This window comes from Paramisgurnus dabryanus, chromosome 17 (genome assembly GCF_030506205.2).
Source record: "Paramisgurnus dabryanus chromosome 17, PD_genome_1.1, whole genome shotgun sequence".
NCBI classification, from domain to species: domain Eukaryota; kingdom Metazoa; phylum Chordata; class Actinopteri; order Cypriniformes; family Cobitidae; genus Paramisgurnus; species Paramisgurnus dabryanus.
Genome location: NC_133353.1, coordinates 12,944,461 through 12,969,904, shown reverse-complemented (window position 1 = coordinate 12,969,904; position 25,444 = coordinate 12,944,461). Strand labels below are relative to the sequence as shown.

Here is a 25,444-nt window from a genome sequence, read left to right as displayed (position 1 = left end):
ATATTATTTCAAATAGTATAATTTTTTGTAGTTTTTGATGCATTTTGAAATGTCTGTTTTTACAAAATGCTACAGAAATTTGACTGGATGTAAGTGTGTGTCTGTCTGTCGGTGTGTGTGTTTGTGTGTGACTTTGTCTTTCTGTGTGTGTGTGTGTGTGTGTGTGTGTGTGTGTCTGTGTCTTACTGTATCTTTGTGTGTGAGTATGTGTTTGTTTGTGCGTGTGTGTGTGATTGAGCATGTATTTTCTATGTAACATTTGTGCTCTAGTAACAGGCCTACCTTTCGGTGTTAAAATTTTCACATTTATTCTGGATGCATTGATTTTTTTTGACAAATAATTCATTCATCAGATTTTTTTGCATTTTCCATTCATTTCAATTGCGGTCATTTTTACCCCCAAAGGGACAAATTAAGTGAATTTTTTTACGCCTCTTTAGAACAACTATATCAAGCCCAGTTTTTTAATATGAATCTTGACAGATAATCTGGAAAAGTCTCAAAATCATATTCCACTGAGATAAAGGGAACCATGTTTTTAAACTAAAGAAAAGTGGCTTGGGGGTAGAATTGACCCCAAGGGTCTTATTAGGGTTAAGGGAAATCATATTGTTAAAATTTTGACTGGTAAATGATAAAGAATAATTCGCCCTCGTATTCATTGCATTGCAACAGATTGACAGATTAATAAGCAGTCATGCCATTTATTACTGGATGTAACTTTTGCGGTAAAGGCGGCTCTCCTATTGACCTATCAGTGTGTCTCTCATGAAAAAAATAGTGAAGACCACTGGTGTTGTATGTAGGAATGGAGAATTTTGTAAGTCTGTTGCTGTTAGACTCCTACCTGCCATTGCTGGTGACGTGCAGTGATTGCCGTCGTGTGCGAGAACCAGCGGAGGATTGCAGAAACACTGATATGAACCATATGAGTTTAAACATTGACCATCTATACAGTTAGACTCATCCTCACATTCATCAGTGTCTGTTGAGCCGAGAGAGAGAGAGGAGAGAGAGAGAGAGAGAGAGAGAGAGAGAGAGAGAGAGAGAGAGAGAGAGAGAGAGAGAGAGAGAGAGAGAGAGAGAGAGAGAGAGAGAACATACAGATAATATACAGAGTCAATGTGTGCAGAAACACACAGATAAAAACAGTATGTATAGTGAAACATGTGCATAACCACAGTATAACGTGTGTGTGTGTGTGTGTGCATGCGTGTGTGTGTGTGTGTGTGTGTGTGTGTGTGTGTGTGTGTAAAGATGCATAATTGGTTGTTGGAAAAGAAATGATTGTGGCTACATTGAGTGTGTGTACAGTCTGGGGTGTGGCGGTATTAAGGCAGTGCATCTGGGTGAGACTCCATGACCGTAGGCTTGTGGTTTGTGTGCAAGTGTGTGTGTGTTTAGGCAGGCAGAAAGCGGTCAGGATGGTTACTGCTGCGTTGTCCCGACCAGACGCATGTTTCTGCCCTTTGTCTCAGCTCACATATTCACACGTAAGTTGCGATCACGCTGCACACATGATTTGACCACAGGCCACAAGCTTCAGCAGGTTTAAAACTCTAAATTTAAATCGTTTGGGATTACGGTGAGCCAAACTAAGCCGAATTTACATACACGCCATCCATTCAGAACCTCACCTCTCACACACTGACACATACAAGCAGGTCTCTGTCATTCCAAACCAACAAAAGAACACAGTGAAAGCAAACATCACAAGCAAACGTTTATGTTATAAATAGCAAAACCTATTAGTAAAGCTCGTGTAAATGCTTGTGTAACTGAAATGAAATGTTTCTGAAATTTGTGAAATAAAAATAATTCCAAATGATAACTGGTTTGGTTCTGCATGCAACATTGAATTGTGACGAAAGAGCTACATAAACTAAAAAAGGACAACAGCATATGAGAGACATGCAAGATAGTTAAGAGACAGAATTTCAAAGTTGTACAGTGACTGCATGCACATTAAGATTTGGACCTTACCAATACATTGCAGTTTGTTCTCATCGTAGTAAAGCCCGGCCTTGCAGTAACATTCGTACCCACCAGGGGTGTTGAGACAAAAGCCATCTTTGCAAATCTCCTCTCCAAAGAGCACGCATTCATCTGCATCTACAAAACGCACACACACAACAAAACACTTTTTCATTATTTGTGAACCTTGACCACAAAAACAGTCGCACAGGTATATTTGTAGCAATTCCCAACGATACATGGTATGGGTCAAAATTATTGATTTTTTTAAAGCAAAAAATCATTGGGAAATTAAGTAAAGATTAGGGCTGGGCCAAAAAACATTTTTTTCAATTAATCGTTTTTTTTTTTTTTTAACATAGTCGATTAAAAATAACCTGATCCTGTTTGATCAAGGAATGCGAATGTTTTGACTTTTTTCAGCATACATTTTTTCATCTTGCATCAAAATTGTATTGTATCTAACATAATTGTATGCATTTGAAAATTAGAGATGGGTTCTGTTTTAATGTACCCAAGTGTACCTAAAATAAAAAAGTGTAATATACAGGTTGGTGGCTCTTAATTTTTTTTTATTAATTACCCACTTGTAAACTTATGCTATAAAGTATTTGTATTAAATCTATATTCATTAAGTAGAATCGAGAATCAAGTATAAAAACCGGTCAGAGAATTGGAATCGAACCGAGAATCGAACCGATACATACCTGTCAAGTATCCCGTTTTGGCCGGGAAAGTCCCGTATTTTACCCTTCTTTCCCGCCGTCCTCCCGTATTAGTATTTTCCCGTAAATCTCCCGTATTTTAACCTGCGTTATTACAAAAATAATAATGCCCGGGCGGAGTAATAAAAAACATTCCCAATACCAGATCGCTAAAGATCCACTGATTCCGCTAATCCACTTCGTGTTTTCCCACCCGCTCCGCAGCATCGGAAGACGACAGTTTCTGTCTGAAGTTTGTTGCATTAACAGGTAGATTTATTACATAATATATCAGTTGTTAAACCGCAGAATTACTAATTTGGAAGTTTGTTTATGTATTTCTTTGGTTAATGATTTGCTGTCGGTGTTCTAAAAGTGCTAACAAGTTAGCAAGCAAACAGCAACAAAATATCCACATTATTATCGTTACAATGCTTGTCTAATGAATTACATGTTCCCGGTCAGATCTAAGTTAACATAAACACTAAATTTGCTGTTGTTGGCACACTTTGTAGACAAAAAAATACCAAAAACACCAATGCCTTCACAAAATAAAGACAGAGAACGGAAAGGGAGGCTGGGGCAGTTCAACATTGCAAACATTGATTCAAAGCTCCATCAAGCCAGCAGGTAAATCATATTGAATATCTATGTCACACTTTAATTCCTGTTATTATATTTTCCCATTATAATCACTTGGAATCACTTGTCTAAATTGATGCTAGTAATATAGTAACACATCATTTATTTATAATACTATTAAAACCATACTAATAGTACCACCCCCATAGTGCCCTTTTTTGGTTTGGGCCACTGCCCCATCTAGCATTTTCATTTTCTAAATGACTGTTCTCGTTACAAAGAAAAGTGAATGGTTTATAAATAATTTTGGCATTAAGGTATAATGCAAAATAAGTTAAAATAAGGCTTTTCAAACTAAGGCCATTGGGTTTTGTACAGATGCAAATTTGTGTGTATAGTATGTACAGTATGAGTGTGACTTATGAAATGTAGTTTTCACAGAGCTGTGTGTTTCACTAGTTTTCTTGCTAATGAATTAGTTTGTTTAGTTAATTTTAACACAATTATCAGCACTAAGGTTTAAAAAATATTATCCGGCCCTCACCAGTCTTAAAATGTAAGGAATACTAGAGCTTGTTTGGGTTTGTGGTTGGACTGTTCGCGGTGGGCGCTGGAAAATTTCCCTTATTTTCAAATCCAAAACTTGACAGGTATGAACCGATAGCTTATGAATCGAAATCGAATTCTGAATCGATACCCAGCCCTAGTAAACATCTGAATCGATACCCAGCCCTAGTAAAGAGATCATGTTCTATCAAGATATTTTGTTAATTTTCTACCGTATATATGGCAAAAAAATTATTATTAGTAATAAGTGTTGCTTAGGACTTCATTTGGACAATTTTTCTCTAATAGTTGTATGACCGAATATTGTCCTAACAAATCATATTAATGGAAAGCTTATTTATTCAGCTTTCAGATGATGTATAAATCTCAATTTCAAAAAATTGACCCTTATGATTGTGGTCCAGGGTCACATTTCATAAATACAATTTAAACACAAGGCAAGTCAAGGGCTATTTGATACATTTTAATTTTTTTGTGTCCAAAATAACCATTCACGAATTACATGCATTTGAGCAATGATGTGACATTTTCAGTCAAAAATTAAAATCTAATCTAAAATCTATATATTATCAATATCCTGAACCATCTGTTTATATTTTTCAGACAATTCCAGAGTCTAGACATCAGAAAAATATCGCTCTATACTCATGTTTTCACTTATAGACAAGGGAAATATACCTGTTATTGTTGTGACAATTGACCTATGGATAAGCCACGCCCCCAAACGCCTAACCCTAACTCTGGGTTTACACCAAACGCGAAGTGTACTGTGCAATCGCATTGCGTTGCTCGCTCTAGATTACTTGCGGGATTTAACTTCGTGTCATGCGCATTTTTCGCTGGAGTTGAATATTTTCAACTTGGCCGAAGACGCGTTTGAGGCGAATAGCGCGTGTTTTCATCGCGAGGACGCATCTGATGGCGTCTTTGCATTGATTTTGTATGTAATCTACTCGCGCAAATCGTTGAACTCGCATCTGGTGCAAACCCACAGTAAGTCAACAACATAATTTTAACATTATTGTTAACATCTCTAACGTAATGTTAGCCTAACAGTAGAAAACCTTAACGTTAGCTTCTAGCTGCGTTGTACATGTCACTTAGCTACATTAATGTATCTGTAAATAACCGAGATAACAAATGTTATTTGTAATAGCAATGTTGTGCTGAATGATTCATGTAAATACTGTAGCACCAAACTAACAGAGGTACCCTTGGCAAAGATGGTAAAAAGGCTTGTCCTGGAAACGTATGCAAATTAGACCTGTACAAATTTAATTTGATCATGATGGCAAAGAGATGCGGTTTATTGCGTTTACACTGTGACCTGTACATTTTTGCCTGGAGCTGAAGCTTTTTATCGGCCTCCAATGCATAGTAAAAGCTCTTTTTGTGACTATGATATATAGTCTTTCTGTCTTCAAAAATCATTAATTTCCTCTTGTGAAATGTCTCCTACTGTGACAGCTGCCAATGTTGATTGTTTGTCCGAGTAGGTGGAGGGGGCGTGGCTTAGCCATAGGTCAATTAAGATCCCAAGTTTTTGTGAGACAACATACTTTGTAGAAACTCTGTGAATTATAATGCACAAACCAGAAAAAATTATTCCCTGCCAAATGAAGAAGGAAGGGACGGCGCTTCAAAGAACAAATAATATTTCTTTTATTTTTGTGTGCACATTTATAAGGAAGAAACAACGTTATGGATGTGACATTTCTCTATTATGGATGGGACACTTCTTTAAGCTGCACTTACCTAACTATGAAAAATAATTTAAAGTGCTTGAAAACAGAAGCCTTGCATTTAGTATTTGAGATATCAGTGTCTTTTTGTTGAATCAACTCAGATTTACAAGTCATGTCAACTTACTATTATTTATGTTGACAAGAAATGAGTTGCTACAACTTATAAAATATAGTTAAAAAAAGTAAATGTTATTTTATAAGTAGTTATAACAACTCAACTGTAGTCGAGATAAATAATAGTAAGTTGACATGACTTGTTGAGTTGATTTAACAAAAAACAGGCAGCAAATAATTTTTAAACAGTGAAGGATACAAAACATATTTGTTGTTCTTTACAACTGTTTTCTACATGAAATAGCTATTCACAGGTGTTTTTCAGAAATGACCACACCTACACATGGCATGCATTTGGCTACATATAGACTTTCCAATAAGGTAGCATAAGGCTTTTGCTCTGGTTAGTGTTTATTTTTTAGAAATGTGCCATCTATAAGAATTCCACACAAACCCACATGCACACATTCAGACCACATCACATTCACCCACGCTGCCACCAGTCCAGGAGAAACCACATGTTCACTGCATTCATAAATAAAATTGATGCATTAAACCGGCCCTGTGACTGAGGTGTCTACACTTGGAAACAGACTGAGCCTGTGTGTGTATGTGTGTGTTTGAGCATATGTAGGTTGGATGCTAATACATGTTTGGTACTGCCCTTACACATTACCAAGTGTCAAAAAGGTGCATAAAACCCAGTAACTCAGTCAGGTACCAAAATGCTGGAGAAAACAAATACAACAAAATGTCACAGTTACCTTTATAGCGTTCTGCTAAACTAGCTCCAGGAATCACAGACTCTCCGGTAGGAACGTTACCCTTGCCCGCAGGACACATCTGAGAGAACTGATCTGCATGACAGAGGGTCGGTATTTATTTTAAGAGTCTGTTGTGTGCAGTTGTATACGGTGTTTAACGTTTTATTTAGTACCTGTTCCCGGTATGGGGCAGGGATGGACCTCACAGTTGTCCCCCCATCCTGCTCCCAGTGTACAGCAGCATTCCTCTTTAGTCATACTGCTGGCCAGCACATTTTCACACAGATTCTCATCGTTCAGGTTGTAGTAGCACTCCTTCTTCTCCACCGACGGTGCTGCGGGTACAAGAGGACAAACATTTACGAGGAGCTCACGTCTGCATCTTTTTTATTTTTATTATTTTTAATCATGTTTGTTTGACTCAACATTATAAACACAGAAACAAAAACAGCAAAACAGAAGTGCGGTAAAGTATCAATGAATAAATTTAACACTTCACTGCCATAGCGGGCACCCGAAAATGAAGGTATAGCACACGACATTAGAGAGCACTTTTTTATGTGTCGTCCATATTACTATTGTGCTACTAGTTTTATGGTGTTTACTGCTATATCAGTTATTACAGTACTGGTAACAGACACTGGGGTACTTGTGAAACCCAAATAAAAAATATTTTAACTCAGTGGTTTTATGGAGGAGAAGAATTACTGTAGGTGGGTTTGAACAAAAGTCCTTAACTAAAACGGTTGGATAAGATCTAGGAAATGCTTCCTGTTACTTGATCTTCCAGGCACAGCTGGTGTGTAGCCAATCACACACCCACAGATCTGATCGAAACTGTTCTCTATCTCAACATGTTCTTCTATTGGAGCATTAGAGGAACAAATTGATTTCAATCTAGCCAGTGCCAACTCTTAAACCCTAAACCCTTCTGCTGATAGCAGAGTCTGAAGTTGCCTGATCTTCTCTAGTCTGCTTGTTTTTCTGCAAACAACTCTGTGAAGTCACAGTTGTACCACTACCTATTTTTTATGAGGTATTTGTTTAGTAAATGTGCAATTAAACACTGCTGGACAATTCACTGTGAGAATAAATAAAAGGAGTAAGGCTAAAATATCACCAACATACCAATTACATTTACAATCAGAAGATGAGCTAACTAGACTTTCAAACAGAGATAACTTATTGGGCCTTTCACTACATATCTCTATTAGCAGTCTTATATCATAGCGTAGGAGCTTCTTCTGGGACATTTTGCCTGTGCTTTGGGACTCATGGTGCTTTGGTCCTCTGTAATCCTCAGGCTGAATCTCATTTCTCTTCTGCCAGATCCTTTACAAGCTCCATTCATCACGCCCAGCCTCCCTCTGTTCAACACTGAGCTGGACCCTGATGATAGGAAGTTAATGTCCTGTTGCACCAGAAGATCACCACGACTGAGATTAAAACGTGAAGAGCTTCAGAATCGATTTGTGTACAAGGTGATTTTAGCTGGAGGAGGACAGGGGCTACACAAAGGGCTACATCATCTGTGATGTAATGGTAGAACTGGGTTGAATGTTTGGGTTGTGTAACACATTGAATCCTATGTGGATTTTTGGAAACTTGTGGTTGAAGAATACGAGAGAACTACCAAATATTTAAAGGGACACACATTTTTTAAAATATGCTAATTTTCCAGCTCCCCTAGAGTTTAACATTTGATTTTTACCATTTGGGAATCCATTCAGCGGATCTCCCTGGGTCTGGTGGTACCACTTTTCGCATTGCTTAGCATTATTCATTGAATCTGATTAGACCATTAGCATCGCATTACAAAATGACCAAATAGTTTCGATATTTTTCCTATTTAAAACTTGACACTTCTGTAGTTACATTGTGTACTAATGCTGCTTTTACACCTACCGCGGTAGAGGCGTGAAGCGCGAGTGATTTCAATGTTAAGTCAATGTGAAGACGCGCATCTGGAGGTCCCGCGGCGCGGAAGAGGCGTTTCCGCCTCATTCACACTTCTAGCTCGTGCGAAAGGCGCGAATTGACCGGTGTGCACAGTACGCGCGAATGGTGCTATTTATGCATTTTGCGGCTCACGCGAATTTGCGGCTGACGCCCGAGTTGAAACATTTTAACTTTGGTGGAATTTCGCGCCACGTTAACCAATCAGGAGCCTGCTTGCTGCTGTGGTGGCAGCCCCGCCCGGAGCCACTCATTCAACCAATGCTTGATATTGTCCGTAAGCAGTCACCCGATGCTATACGACACAAGTTCTTATTTTTATAGAGGAGACAGGAATAAAAAGGACCTCGCTTGGAAGAGTGTCAGTGAGGACTTTGGGCAACCTGGTAAGTTGTAATGCACACTTCACTTTTGAGTCACGTGACGTTTATCGACCCGCGCCGTTTATCGACCCGCGCCGTTTATTTTCCCCCTATAGTAACGTTACCAAATACAAACTGATAACTCTCTTGATAAATGCACAATCAACATAAGTCAACTTGCAAACAGACAACCACATAGCACTTGGCCCTCCCACACAAAGCGGATTTTGCCTCTGACCCGCGTCAAATGCATTCAAACTGTTCAAGCGGCAAACTAGGCACGGTAGACGATTTTGACACCTGAGACGTGGTTGGTGTAAACGCACCATAATACAGACGGGGAAAAAAGTTGTGAATAGGAAAATATCTAACCTTTTTGATTATTTTTGAGGGCAATGCTAATGGTCTAATAAGATTTAATGAATTATGATAAGCTACGCTAAAAGTGGTATCGCCAGACCCAGAGATCAGCTGAATGGATTCCAAAACTGTAAAAATCAAATGTTTAACTCTAGGGGAGGTGGAAAATGAGCCTATTATCAAAAAAAATGTGTGTCAGCTGGGTATATCTAGTCTACAAGTGTGACAATTTATAGTATCCTCGAGGGCTTTTCCAACTGTGCTTAACTCTGGGTTATCGGTTTTAAACCCTGCTTTTTAACCCTAGGTTAAGGAGCGTTTCACACTTGTAACTAAGAATTGGGGTTAGAATAAAATTAAGCAGGGTTAGAATGTTATGACTCGATGCTTTGCAATGGACAGCCAATCAGAAACTGAAGAGCATGTATCATATCACGGTCTGTGTACTGAAAACATCTCCAATTGGCATAAAAATGACATCCCAGGAATCTTAAAACAGCCAAGAGAGATTTACGTTGTGACCTGTTCTGTTACTGACACGGAGGCACGAGACAAGCAGTTATGTCTTTCTTCTTCTTTATTTCTTTAGGCCATTCTAAAATCTATGGCTATATTCATGGCGAGAACTGGTTAATACATACACAAGTTGAACCACACAAGTTGGGGGAAATCTCCAGTTTACCTAACTTGGACGTTTTTGGCCTGTGGGAGGAAACCGGAATACCCGGAGTAAACCCACGCTGACACAGGCAGAACATGCAAACTACACACAGAAAGGCCTGCACCTGACCTTGCCAAGGCTCAAACCGTGGAGCTGCCCACAAGTGGTTTATTTAAAGTGGTTACATTGTTTTTATGCAATCATGAATGTTGACACCGCATATATGCAAATGAAACAGGTTGAAAAACGAAACAGATAACCCAGGATTCCGTTAATCTGGGGTTTAGAATAACCCGGGGTTAATTATTTCAAGTTTGAAAAGTCCTTTAGTTTAGTTGGTCAATGCATTGCGATTTATTTTACATTATCAAAATTAGGCCGAGAGAAGGAGGGTAAAGTAAAGGTGTATTTTTTGGTTTAAAGTGATTACATATAGGTGTGAGCAGTCTGGGTGTGATTTACATTAGATTTGCTGTGGTTGGTCTGTTTTAGGTGTGGTAGATCACAGTAGACTACTGCATTACCTGGGGGTGTAGAGAAGCATTTGCCAGACATTGAGTGGAATTCTTGAGTCTCATCCCGACACAAACACAGGTAGGATCCTTCTTGGTTCTCACAGAATGCCTCACCGCACACATCACTGAGCAGTTCACACTCGTTCACATCTGAAAAAAATAACACATTTTTATTATTGAACCACAGATACAATCTAAACTCCTGAAATGAAATGTTTTCTGAAGGCATATTCAGCTGTAGCAGTTAGTGAGAGCTTAAATGTGTCAACGCTCTTAAGATATCATACCAATGCTTTTCTTAACTGATGATGTCATAGGACCAAGGTTACGGTACATTCACACATGCGAAAGCAATTGTCTGAAGCGAGCCCAACAGCCAATCACAGTGGCCCCAACACATGCTCCGATCTTGCGTAAACATAATTAAATGGCTCGCACTAGGTACTGTGCATAAGGTGATCTGATTGGCTGACGCACGCATTGGCGCTTGAAAAGTTCAGAAATGTTCAACTTCTGCCACAAGCAATGTCAGTGACGCAACGTTGACGGATCCTCAATTCAGTTTGGGAACTGATGACGTCACCCATTAATAGTAAATGAGATGCGTTAATGATGTCGCCCCATTTGAATGTACCGTTAGTGCTGTACGTTTTTAAGGTTAGCTGATAGTTTGAAATCCATTCAGCTGATCTCCGGGTCTGGCGGTACCACTTTTAGCATAGCTTAGCACAATTCATTTTTTGCCCTTGAGTCCGAGTCATTTGATTTTGAGTATCTACCGATATAGAGTCCCGATCCGATACTTCTATAATACATAAAAAAAGAATAAAGAAGTGCGAAAAAACAGATCTAGGGTGTTCCTTAATTTTTATTTAATTCACCTTATTTTAACATTCAACAACTCTGTGAACAGAAAAGAAGTAGAAGCTATCTAACTTAGCTTGCGCTATTTAATGTGCACTTCCGGTGTACGATACCTCCGAGTTGTCCTTGACGCGACTCGACGCGGTGCTGCACGGCGCTTTAAATGAGCGCTAAAAACTCACTCGCGCAATCCGTTTGTTTAGTGGGTGCCCTGCACTCACAAGCATAAAGTCAATGAATGAAAACACGTCATTATTCGCTTCTTGTCAGTTCACATGCACCAGCACGTACACTGTCGCGAAGCAGAGCGAGACCTTCAGCCTATGTGCCGGGGCTTAGCCCCGGACGGCCCTGGCTCAATTTAAACCCTGCATATGTATCTGAGTCCTGATCGGGAGGTAACATCCGATTCCGATCGAGTCTGAAACCACGTGATCAGGCCCGATTTCCAATCACGTGATAGGATCTGGACATCCCTAGAAAAATGAGCCTATTCTCAAAAAAAAGTGAAAATAGCTTTCACTTTTTAAAGTTAAAGGGCCCTATTTTAACGATCTGAAACGCAAGTGCGAAGCGCAACGCGCAAATGAGTTTGTGGGCGGATCTTGGGGGCTGTTGCTATTTTCCCGGCGGGAGAAATAACTATTGCGCCGGGCGCAAATCAATAAGGGGTTGGTCTGAAGTAGGTTCATTATTCATAGGTGTGGTTTGGGCGTAACGTCAAATAAACCAATCAGAACGCCATCCAACATTCCCTTTAAACGCAAGGGCGCAAGTTCCATGGCGGGTTGCTATTATTATGACGGATTTACAAGGCGCACGCCAGGAGCGGTTTACAGCCGAGGAGACCGACGTTCTTGTAAGAGCAGTCAAAGACAGAGAAGTTGTTTTGTATGGGGATAGGAGAAACCCACCCAAATCAGCGTAGGTTAAACAGGCGTGAGAGGAAATAGCCACAATTGTCTCATCAGCTGGCATCCCCATTGTTGCGCTAAGCGCTACAATGATGTCAGGAGACGGGGGAATCCCAAGCTTGCCAGCATAAATCAGGAACGCCGTGTAACGGGAGGTGGATCTGCCTCCACACATGACCTGACGCCAGCAGAGGACATCGCTGCGTCCACCCTCACCGCTGAAAGGGTTTGGGGGCTTTGAAATCGGACCCAAGAAACGCAAGCAAGGTCCAACCCCAAAGTACTCTTACAAATCAAGTTCATATACATTAGGGTTTCTTGTGAAAACATTTTAATTATTATTTACATAAAATAAACGTAATACAGCCACACAACAAACGTATGAAAATATTTTAATCGTTATTTGCATGAGAATTTTTTAACGCAGCCACACAATAAATAAAAACTATCACCACAATGCTCACCACTATGATTCCCCTTATCTCGTGTATTAATATTTTTTTATTGTAACAATTTATGATTTGCAAAAATAACTGTTGCATCTGTGTAGATTAGATGCAAAGTGTATGCGCATTGTGCACGCTATACATTATGGTCAAGCATGCGCCCTTAAAATAGCATAATGAACAACGCGCAACGCGCCACTGACTTTAAACTTTTTTTTTTCTGGTCAGTGGCGCAATTGTTTTTTGAAACTGCAAAATAGCATCAGGGATGGTTTGCCTCTTTTTTTGCGCTGAACCGCCCAGGGAGCGCAAGTTCATTCCCTAGTTTGCTGACGTGCGTCTGTGGAGGGAAAAACCCGCTGTGCGCCAGTGCAAAATACGAATGATAGATGCGTCACTGACAAAGTCAATTGCGCTGGGTGCAAGATAGGGCCCAAAGAGTTTTTCCTTTTAACTCTAAGCAAAAACTTTATGGTTACACTTATCATTATCTTCCCTGGTGTGACAGGGCCTTTAATCTGTTCTTATTTGCGTAAAAGCTAACATCAATTACGGCACCTTTAATGTTCCTTATCGATAAAAAGTGACTTATTGTGATTTCCTAAAACAGTGACAAACTGCGTGCACAATTGACTTCAGTAAATAAACCGGCACCATTCTTCTCCCGACTGCCTTTGACAGTTTGAATTTATGGAGACCAAAGAAGCACTATAATGCAAGTGTCTGCTTCCTGGAACAAGGCTCTCTCCTTCTTTCCAGTCCATTCCCTCTCTCTTTTCCTCCTTACTGCTTCACACATCTGTGACTCTCATTCTTTTTGCTTTTATCAATCATCTCACCGCACCACATACAAAAGATGCAATAAATCAACTTTTGTGGAGAGCCTTTGTGTGCAGTAGACTCCAAATGCTCTAATGGAGCCATCCAGGCAGACCCATTTCAGACCCACTTCAGTGATGGTGGGCCAGGCCGTCAATAAGCCCGTAAGTGTTAAACGCTCGTCTGGAGTCGACAGCACTGTGGGTGCTGTGCCACATGAGAATCGTAAAAGTTGAGAAAGGACGTCTGTGCCAGAAGAATGATGTATAATACAGATACAGTATCATAAGAGCTCGTATACACTGGTGGCTTTTTGTGCATTCCAAAAAATACTTCAGGTTTTAAACATCTTTAAATCATCTTTACATTCATTGTGTATATAAGCTTGTGTAGGTGAAAGAGGGTTCAGTTTATAAAGATTCCGACAGCACAGTTGGAAACAACTTACGGTATCAGAAATGAATTCTGTTTGGCTTATCCGTAACGCTTTAATGCCTTTGTTTTCTCAAGTACACAAGAAGTTTAGACGTCTGGCCTCTGTAAAGGGCTTAGCTGTTATTCTTTTGGTTCATTGCAACACAGTACAAGCACAGGAGGGCTGAAGCTGATTTTCACAAAGGGATGAAGTCAACAGATCTGTGATGTATCTCATGTCTGATCTAAGATCTGTCTGCTCTACATCTCCTGCATAGTGGCAAAGAAAGCTAAACATTTACAAGAACTCTTTTATAAAACAGTCGAAAGCAGGGCCTAATGCATTACATATTGGAATAAACCCAGGTTCGAATCTGATCCCAATTTCCTCTCTCTTTCCCAACATTTCCAGTATAATTGTAACGGAAGTGATAAATATTCTATCTGTCATGTTAGTATGAGTTTTTGTCCGAAACAACAGCGACAAGCTTGTTAATGGATGCCATTAGAACTGTCCACATGTTGTCTGATTGGCCAGAGGGATAAGGATGTGAACTGGTGATGGGTGTAAATAAGGAGGGGAATAATAGCTGAAAGCAGGAAACGAAAGAAAAAAAGGATGAAAAAGTCATGGTCTACGTGTATTAATGTGTGTGGGGTGGCATGTGTTTCTGGTGTGGGAAATCAAAACCAATGTTTAGAGAATTTTGTGGATAGTTACATAAGCCGAGAGAAGAAACAACATCTGATCAGAATAAAAGTAAGTGTGTGTATGTGTGTGTGTGTGTGTGTGTGTGTGTGTGTGTGTGTGTGTGTGTACCTGGTAATTATCACGTTGTGGGGACCAATTGTCCCCATAAAGATAGGAATACCAGTGTTTTTGTGACCTTGTGGGGACATTTTGATGTCCCCATGAGGAAACATGCTTATAAATCAAACAGAATGATGTTTATTGAGAGTGTGAAGTATCAGAAAGTTTTGTGTGATGGTTGGGGTTAGGGATTGGGGTAGGTAAGGGGAATAGAATATAAAGTTTGTGTGGTATAAAATACATTACGTCTATGGAATGTCCCCACAAAACATGGAAACCAGAATGTGTGTGTGTGCGTGTGTGTGTGTGTGTGTGTGTGTGTGTGTGTGACGGTTTGTTAGTGTACTGTAACTCATCTAGCAATGCCACCGTCATGGGTTCCATTTCCCATGCATATGTAGCTTCAATGCGTAGTAAGTCACTTCGGATAAAGCATCTGCCAAATGCATTAAAACCATAAAAATAAAGTACATGAAAGCTGTTTAATTAATCTTCACACTTTCTGTTTCTTGTTTTTACACTTTCTATTAGAAGGCTACACAGTGACAAAAAATGAAATAGACCACTCCAGGCTCCTAAATACTAGGGCACAAAAATCCATGAGGATTCATCACTTTTATGGTACCTGACTGTGTGAGCTGTGCTCTGTGTATTAATGCCTCTCTGTGTGTGTGTATAGGGCCACTGATGTGTTTAACCCTGGTCTCAATGTTTTAAACATTACTGGGGTCTGCGCCGTCCACCTTCAGACTGGATGAAACTAAACACTAGCATCAATCATGGCTTTAGAAAAGTGGTTGCCATCTTTTTTATGCTGTCTGAGAGGATGTGGCAAAAAACCTGTGAAAGTGCTGAGCTCTGTTTAAAATCTAGCTCTGGTTAACCTGCCAGCCAGCATGAGAGCTTTACAAACAGTCCAGGCCACACATCTATTAGTTACAGTAACTGTTTGCCCCCAAGTCAAGTAGAATATTTCTAGTGTGGTTTGGAGATTCTAATTGTCTCAGTAGGAAAAACGGTACCACTTTACCTGAAAAGGTGTTCATAGGACTGACATGACACCTTCATAATCATGACATGATCTGTGTCATGAACATGAAGGGGATTTTATTTCATTTATGACAACTGTCATTAAGGGCTCTATCTTACACCCGGCGCAATGCAGCGCAATGCGCGACGCAAGTGTCTTTTGCTAGTTTCTACCCTGCGCAATGATCATTTTCACGTTAAGCGCCACGTTGTTTAAATAGCAAATGCATTTGCTCCCTCTTTTACGCCCATGGGCGTTCTGGTCTGAAAACGAGGTGTGTTCAGGTGCATTGTTGGCGCGTTGCTATTTTGAGTCAACTAAAATAGACTAAGCCATTGAACACACAAAAACCTGGTCTAAAGTCTAAAGTCAATGGTGCAATATGTTTTTCGTTATTTAAAGAGCGGGTTAGTAATATGCGCCTATAAACGGGACGACAACACGGGTTTGCTTATCACATACATTAATGCGCAGAAGCACAAAAACGCTTTTAAATATGAAAGATTAAAGGATTGAATGTAAGATTATTATTGAGTCTCTTGGACATAAATGAGGACCGATTATGAGACGTTAGAAGGCGCAAAGAGCTGCTTCACCTGCAGCCTGATAATTAAATAAATGCTTTGCTTTAAACAAATGCATCTGTTTTTGAATGTTTTTTTTTAAATGCTACCTCACGGATTTATTGTATATGATGACTCCTTTGTACCTGTGGATATGGTGAGATTAGAAACATTTTTAAGTAATGCTTAAAAAAAACTCAGTGCTGAAACGTGCGGAGAGCCGTTTGTAATTTTTTTATCTCCTGTTTGTTACAAATACAAGTATTTTTAAAGTACAAACCTTTTCTTACATACTTGTAAATTATTTTTTTATAATATTGGATAGCCATACATTTAAAGCAATTAAAAGCTTGCTTTTTTACTACCATGACTAAGGTTTTAAAGGTTTTAATAAAAAAATAATTTCAATACAACTGAAAAATAACACAATTATTTATCATTAATCTTAAACTGGGGATCTTCTTCCTCTGCTTAGTTTATCAGTTTACAAAGTCTGTCATCTAAATAGGGATTAGACATAGCGCCAGCGCAACTGGCTTTTAAAACGGATGAGACCTGAGACTCTCATTGGTTTATTGTACGTTACACCCAAAACACTCCCATTACTCATTTAAAATATACGACCAACCCTTTTCGACCATGCGCTCTGCGCACAAACCATTTTTTATTAGACGTTGCGCTGTGCGCTTTAGACAATGCACTTAGATAGTTAAAATAGAGCCCTAAGTGTCATTTGTTCAATTATGTCATTTTTTATTAAAAGATGACATTGTTTGAAATGTCTTTGTTATGACAACTTGACATAAACCAATACATCATAACTTGTCATAACTCTGTCATAAATATGAATTATTATTAATAAAATACATAGCTTTATGGGTTAACATTACATTAAACTGTCATTTAAATGTCATTAAGTGTTAATACTATGTCAAATAATTTTAAATACCTTAACAAAATGCAACAGACATGTCAAAAGATTATACTCAACTTTATGTATGTGCACAATATATAAAAAACTGACAACTAACAGAACTTGTTCTTCTTCACACATAGGATTCTTAAATGTTCTGACATAGAAGAAAAAACGAACAAAACATTTAATTAATTTAAATGTAATTAACTGTTTTCAGGGTTTATACAGAAATCCTTAAGTTAAATTTACTACTTTTTACTACCTTTTTTACTACCTTCAGAATATTTTTTAAAACCATCACGACACTGAATTGCAAGTGTTAATCAGCGACCTTTCTATTATTTACACAGATTTTGACATATATAACATACAAAAAAGAATTAAAGTGAAAAAAATTCTTCTGACTGAAATATTTTTCAGACCAAGTCATATTCCTTTACCTAACACTTTATGTAGGCGAGACCAATAGCATTTTAAGGGGAGATTTTTTTTGCCATAAATTCCATATTGAAGTCTCATGTGGCATACAGGTAGCTGTAGTTTGCAGGGCATTTCAGATTAATGCGAAACATAAATAACTCACTATACTGTATAAAAAGAAAACATGAATATCACCACCTTTAATGAATCTTTTATTAATTATTTATTAATTGTAAATGTATTTATTTTAGCTTGTACTAATAATTTTTTAATCAAAGTTGAAACTGTTAACATTAGTGAATGCACCATGAACCACCGTCAATTACTGTAATGACATAAACAAGAATTAATTAATGATTATATACTCTATATTTTTCATTGTTTGTTTATGTTATATAATGCATTTACTAATGTGAACAAATACAACTTTTTCATATCATATTATTCAGTAAACATAAACAAATAATCCAGGGTCTGTTCTGTTCACACAACAGTTTACAGTCACACCACTAATACAGAAACGTTATGTATGAACGAGTAACTCGAGTCAAACTCGTGTAGAATTCGCACAGGATGTCTGTAACCATAGTGACAGTTGTTAATTGAATGACTGTACATTTATCAACAAATTATTATGTTACAATAGAGGCAGCGCTGATGTGCTAGTTTATGCGCAATGTTTCTGCTGTTTACTTTCTTTTAAGACCTAAATGGTCGTGTTTATATGAGGATATTTGCAAAGACGGGATTTTAGAGGCATATGTGTTATTTAAGGCCAATAAAGCGGCAAAAATACGTACAACACAAGCTCAATGAGAAACGAATGCGCGGCTAGCATGCTCCTCTGACACAGAAACAGCGGACGCACTGTTATTTGTGTTTGAATGGCTTAAAATCACTTGTTTTTAAACTGCTGTGCTTAAATATATGTACAAATGTTACGTTTTTGTGCCCACACGCAAATGCAACTGCAAGAACCGACAGGTGGATGACATCAAAGTCCCGCAAGAGCATTTCGGAAGCAGTCTCCTCTTATGATTCCTCGAATCGCTCTCACAGGATTTGGATGTCATCTGCCTTTTGGTTGTTGTGGCGCCACATGAAGTTACCCACGAGTTAAACAAACCCGTTGTACCAGCCACTGGCTATATCAGCATAGCATTAAAAAGCGTGCCGCGGATGATCAGTAACGTGAGAAATCATTTACCCCCAAAATAGAGGACCCCTTACGTTAGTCATACTGTGCAAAGACACACAATTACCTGTTTTCTTAGCCCACGAACTGAAAGGCTTGCCAATCTTCATCATTTCGCTAAGCCAAGTCAATCTTCTTTTACACCTTTATCGATCTTCAAAACATCGGAGCCTTCCTGCATTATAAGTTTGACCATGCTAGCTGAAATAAAGTTTTACCTCAGCTTAACGTGATACAGTCAGAAAACCCGGAGTGGATCCGGTCCGTAGTGATAACGCTTACAGCGGAGAGAGGAACGTGATTTGGCTCCACTCCAGGCTTTGATCACATCCCAGAGACGAAAGATCTTTGATTATTTGCCCAGATATGCAGGTGATTTGAACTAATTTCCAGGCATCATAACATTACAAAAGGCAATCGAAAATTTACTACCTCGTCAGAAGACGCTTACTACTTTTTACTACTTTTTACTGGCCTTAATTTGGCATAATTTAATTTACTACCTTTTACTACTTTTTACAACCCCGCGGAAACCCTGGTTTTTCCAGTGATATGGAACCAACACTGCATGGCTTAAACCATTATTGTACTGTTTTCATTTAATTTAAGGTGATTCAGTCTCCAAATGCAATATATTACAATTTTATCAATTTTAATTATTAGATGATTGATTTTATTTATTAAACACATTGAGGAAACTTGAACTGAGGAAATTATGAACTGAAAAATATTCATGACAATGTTATAAAACTATTTTACAGAGTATTCACACTTAATGACATTTTAAAGACAAATTATATTTGTACCACTGCAGTTGAGGTCAAGAAAAATATTTATGACGCTGTTATAAAACTATATGACAGAGTATTAACACTTAATGACATTTTAATGACAAATTCAATTTGTATCACTGGTAAAAAGTGGCCAGTTATGTTGCCTTGGTAATGTCAAGTTGTCATGACAAGTTATAATGTATTGGTTAATGTCAAGTTGTCATAACAAAGACATCTCAAACAATGTCATGGTGGGTTGCTAGCGCCATATTCTACCAGGTAAGCAAAGAAACTAAAAATTAACAATAAGATTAATGAATGCTGAAAAACATACTGTTCATTGTTCATCTCAATAATTCATAGGACATTACCATGTGAATGTTAACCCTGATTGAAGTTTAACAACAACAGTTAAGTTGTCAAGTTTAACTTGTGAATTATGTCTGTAATAATACTTTTCAAGGGTAGAAGGAAACAGTCTTTAAAAAGCAAAAACTGGGAAAAAACACGTACCCACACAGCCCTGCCCATCCTGAGAGCTCTTAAATCCTGGATCACACTGGCAGCTGAAGGAGCCAATTGTATTCTGACATACACCATGACTTCCACAGGTATTCTCATTCAGAGAACACTCATCCACATCTAGAGCGAGAGAGCGAGTGGGAGAGATAGAGATAGATAGATAGATAGATAGATAGATAGATAGATAGATAGATAGATAGATAGATAGAGAGAGAGAGAGAGAGAGAGAGAGAGAGAGACAGGAGAATTAGAGAAAGTGTGATACTTTAGTGCTGTGTGTGTGCTGTAAATACTAACATCCTGTAGATGAATGAATGCATGAATGATCATCAATTGCATATATGAAGTAGATAATTTGTGTTAATTAGCTAATATTTAAATTAGCTACATGAGGTCACATGAGACAGAAGATCAGAATGTAGATTTGCAGTGCGACACTCAAATGACATCATGGTAAAAGCTGGCGGTAAGCAGTGCCCTCACCATTGCAGGTGCCGTAGTCGCCTTTGGAATGGCCGGGGGGACAATTCGCCTCACATCGGTAAGAGCCCGGTGTGTTTTGGCAATCCCATGCCCCACAAATAGACGTGCCCAGTTCAGCACACTCATCAATATCTGACAGACAGCACAACAAACAAATCATCACATGCCATGCTAATTTTCCAATCACCTAAAAGCTCATGGGAGTAGAGAGATATCAGTAGCAAAATGATTTGTATTCTAGATTTTACCCTGGCACGCCTGTCTGGTTGGGTCCAAGCGGTAGCCTCCTTTACATTGGCATAGATACGATCCATCCGTGTTTGAACAGGTACCATTTACACACCTGGTCTCATCTATGCATTCATCTACATCTGAAAAAGCATGCACACACATTTAGAACAGTGGGTCATTTCAAAATATTATATTCTATTTTAGTCTAGACATTCAGCTCAAATGTTTCCCTTTTTTTCGGTTTTACTGCTGGATGGGGCATTTAAAACATTTCTGGTACCGCACTGGGCTCTGGGAGCGTGTACATGTCCCACCAGAGGAAAAATAACATTGGCTCGTATGCGAAAGCCATCAGACACAAAATCCCTTGCTTTCACTCATTCTCTATTGTGCTGCCAAAGACTGGGGCTTTTCAACACAGCAACAGATTAATTTTGCGTAAACATCCGCATAGCACTACTGAGAATGGGGACAAATCGCAGCGGGAGGCATCGATGAAAGAATAAGCACTTGAGATGGGCACGTGAGCGTGCACGTACCTTCACAGCCCGCTGGATCACGTGTGGATACAAAGCCAGCATCACACACACACAGGAATGAACCCTCGGTGTTCAAACACTCTCCATTCGGGAAGCACAGCTGTGTGTCTTCTTCGCACTCATCAACATCTACAAGAAAAAGGGAAATATTAGGGTCAATAACATTTAGTTGAAACGCAAAAAAGAAAACATTTCTGTTAGATATCCTCTTTAATTAAAGGCTTGTCATCTACCTATTTTGTTTTTGCCATAGAAACATATAGGGAAAAACTAAAATTGGGTTAGTTGTAACACTGACCGTTTACAGAACGGGCCTTAAATAGTAGCCAATCCTACTAAGGTCGTATAAGTACTGGACCACATGTCTGCAGACTGTAGTTGTGGCAAAAAATCAATTCCATCCTTCACTTCCCTAAATTTGGAATTGTTGTTTTGGAAATATGTTTTACCTGGCAGTTCGTACTACTTCTCAAAGTTTTGCAGCATTTCTTTAAATGCAGTGTTTTTCCACTGTATTGAAAGTAGAGCTGCAACTATCGACTATTTTTTCAACCGATTAATCTATCGATTATTTTTTCGATTAATCGAATAGTCTAATGATTTTTTTATACATATAATTCCCCAACAAATAATAAATGTAACATCTGCCATTAACGCCAACATTTTATTTAAGCATTTTCTTAATTAAACAAACACACAAACCAAAATTTTCAACATGAAAAATAAAGTGGCAGTGCCACTTTAAAAGAGGCATTATTCACCTTAAACAATAAAATAGGCATATATTAATATTTTAAACACTAGTTTATGATTAGTACATGCATTAACTCAGCATTAGTTCAGACTGAAGTAAAAATAAGTTCATTGTGATTCATGAACCCTTATATAAGATGTAATGGTTATATTATTACTGTTAATATTATTACTATTAGTAGTACTGCATTCTCATTTAACTTTAACATTTAACTTTTCTTAAGTTCCGGGTAAAAAACAAGTTCAGTTAGTATGATCTTCTAATATTTTATAAACAGCGTTTACGCCGCTGTTACTTTAAATAAACGCATGTCAGGAATACCTTACAAGACGAGCTTCTGTAATATCTGCGCACATATTCGCAAAAAAGACGTTCATTGGGAACTCCGCACTGCCAGCTGGCTTTCAGTGCACGCGGGCACATGCCTATCAGTTCTCAATGTGACAGTAACTTATTTCATAACTTCTTAATATAAAAACATGTCCTGCTCTTTATTTACTGTTTCAACATACTGCCCAGAAGCGATGCAATGTCACGTCTGTCAGGCGTCTCGCAGCTCGTATTAAACGAAGATGTAAACGCAGCTGTATTAAGCACAATATGTATTGATTCTATTGTTTATAGAGTAAGTATAAAAACTTACTGTAATAGTTCAAATTCTTACGCTGACGTCTCGTCATTTTGAGGTCGGAGAGCTCCAGGTTTTCTTCTTTTAAGATGATCATACACAGGTGTTGCGCTGCTGTGGTATGCCATTTCAGTTTTACACAGTATGTGTTTTATTTGGTCTCTGCTTAAAGTATTCCCACACTTTTGATCGCGTTCTGTCTGTTTGGTATAACACTTGTATCACCCGGTCGGAGCTGAAGCCGCCTTCATTTCAAAATGTAAACAGTGCGACGCATCGACGCATTTCCGGCAAATCGACGTAATTACGTAATCGACGTAATCGACTACGTCGACGCGTCGTTCCAGCCCTAATTGAAAGGCTTTGAAATGTATCAGTTAAGGAGCGCCATCTTATACTGTTTCGTTTACACAGGCGCTCCAGCTCCCCCTTGTGTTTTTAAAGAGATGTGCAATCATTGCGGTGATCTAAAATTCATCGCGATAAGGTCAAACAATCGATTATTTAATCATTGTGACAGCCCTAGTATGCAAATGTATGTCTCACCCTGGCAGCTGGTTCCGTTTACTTGTCGATATCCCTCTTGACAGTTGCACTGATATGAGCCAAATATATTAACACAGCTGCCCACGCCGTCACAACTCTGTTGTAACTCCAAACACTCATTCACATCTATAAACATAACAATACTTCAATATCAGATATCATACGCCAGTAACAGCAGTAATGGTGAATATATAATAACAAATCAGACACACAGGTGCACTCTCGTACCGTCACACTGGTCTTCTGTGGAGGAAAGTGTAAAGCCTGGCTCACATTTACAGATGAACGACCCCTCTGTGTTCTGACAGTGACCTTGGATACAAATGCTATCATCCTGGCATTCATCAATGTCTGTGACACACAGAGAGAGAGAGAGAGAGAGAGAGAGAGAGAGAGAGAGAGAGAGAGAGAGAGAGAGAGAGAGAGAGAGAGAGAGAGAGAGAGAGAGAGAGAGAGAGAGAGAGAGAGAGAGAGAGAGAGAGAGAGAGTTGCAGTCTGTTCAGTTGCGTTTTTTTTTTTAAATAGTTGTTTGACATCATTGGAACAAAACAATGAGGGGGTGCACAGTGTCAAACTATGTAAAAGGTTAAGCAATATCCAGTCTTCAAACTTTCAACAAGATGTAGAAAAACAAACCATAAAAACATGATAAAGGGCTTACAGAAATTTGTATCTACTTCACAAGGTTGCTAATTTGCATGTATTCCCTTAAAGTGAACTTTACAAAAACGTGAGATTATTTGAAAAAGAAATAATGTAGCCCCACCCCTGTATACATTTATGCAAATTAGCCACATCAAGCCATTTATAACAATTTAATAGTTATGATTTGCCCTTGGATTGCATTGAGACTTCTACAGCCCTGTTCACACTGGGGCTGTTTACACTTGGTATTAAGATGTGTTTTCATCGATCGGATCACAAGTGGACGAGAGAGACACATTACGTTTACACCTGGTATTTAAATCCGTCTCTTTTGTCCACTTTCGACCGCTTCTGTCCTGAATACTTTGAGGGGGTGGTCTGTGAGACGGTGAGCGAGTCTCTCTGCTGTCATTCAAACGCGAGCGGGAGTAATTATGAGTTTATATGGACGAAAACTAATATTATGTCCGCTGCTTGTTTAGCAAGTATACATGCTGCATAGTGTTTTGTATGTTTTTATGTTGGAGCTTTCTCTGAAATTTCAGCGCAATTGATGAAATAGGATCGCGCAACTTTCACGCTTTCAAAACGAAACTACGGAGAACACCCGCAGTAGTTTTATCAATGAAAGGCTAAAAATAGCGCTGTTCACCGTATGTTCACGGCAGAAGTCAAAAAAAGACGTAAAACTTGTGTTTAATACCTCAGATTAGATAAATGGGCGGAGAGAAAGCGGTCGCGTGTGGCTGTTCGAACACATTCAACCACATTTGCGTTCCGCAACTCCAAAGCGATCCGATCGAAAGTGGTTTCGACTACCTCTGGATGTGGTTAAAAGTGGTCGAAAGTGGACGCGTTCAAAACGTTTTGAACACCGTTTACACCTGGCATTAACGTCGTCCACTTGTGATCCGATCGACGAAAACACATGTTAATGCCAAGTGTAAACAGCCTCACTGACAGCGTGTTGCATTGGAAACATGCTGTGGATGTGGCTTTTACAGTCTCTCATACAATAACAGCCAAAATCCTCTAAACATACAAATGATGACAAACAGAGAAAGTATGATACCTGTGCAGGCTTTGCCGTCCAAACTGAGAGCGAAACCTTTATCACACGTGCAGACGAAATGGCCCTCTAGATTGTTGCAGTAGCCATGAGCACACACATTTTCATCTAGGCATTCATTTATATCTGGAAAGAGAAGGTCACACATATGATGCCTCTGAGAGGGGATACTGCTGTGGGTCACATTCTCATTCATTAAAATTTTCACATATAAAAACACAAACAAATAGATGTTTTCCGAGCACAAGCAAACTGTTTGGTGGATTCTGACTGGATGGGGATTTCTGTGTCTTACCAACACACTGGCCATTTTTTCCTTCGAATCCATCCGGACACGGAGAGCAAAAGAATGATCCCGGAGTGTTAGAACAGAGACCAGATGGGCACATTCGTCCATCCTGACATTCATCAATATCTACAAAGAAAGAGAGAAAACAAAGAGAAAGAAAAGGTCAATGTTATGAGAAAATGATCTGTCCAGCCTGTTTTTTTGGCGCAAAGCTTCTGTATCTGTCAAGTATTATGGTTTTGTACAGTAGAGGGTCTCTTCTTACGGATGGGTGTTATTGTTGTCCTACTGAGAGAAGAACAGAGATGACTGACTCAGGTGGTGGAAAG

General features: G+C 38.9%; 1 protein-coding gene across 2 annotated transcripts in view; it reads right to left on the bottom strand.

The window, feature by feature from the left end:
- ltbp1 (latent transforming growth factor beta binding protein 1) overlaps nt 1-25,444 on the bottom strand; it is a 122,029-nt gene that overhangs the window by 6,873 nt on the left and 89,712 nt on the right. For both annotated transcript variants that reach the window (XM_065245005.2, XM_065245006.2), the window contains 13 exons: nt 25,122-25,241; nt 24,830-24,952; nt 23,341-23,463; nt 23,113-23,238; nt 21,185-21,313; nt 20,663-20,785; nt 20,415-20,546; nt 19,923-20,051; nt 10,254-10,394; nt 6,564-6,725; nt 6,391-6,483; nt 1,984-2,112; nt 848-985 (listed from right to left, as the gene is read on the bottom strand). In XM_065245005.2, coding sequence (XP_065101077.2) covers nt 848-985; nt 1,984-2,112; nt 6,391-6,483; nt 6,564-6,725; nt 10,254-10,394; nt 19,923-20,051; nt 20,415-20,546; nt 20,663-20,785; nt 21,185-21,313; nt 23,113-23,238; nt 23,341-23,463; nt 24,830-24,952; nt 25,122-25,241 — 1,668 coding nt within the window. The remainder of the gene's footprint in view (nt 1-847; nt 986-1,983; nt 2,113-6,390; nt 6,484-6,563; nt 6,726-10,253; nt 10,395-19,922; nt 20,052-20,414; nt 20,547-20,662; nt 20,786-21,184; nt 21,314-23,112; nt 23,239-23,340; nt 23,464-24,829; nt 24,953-25,121; nt 25,242-25,444) is intronic.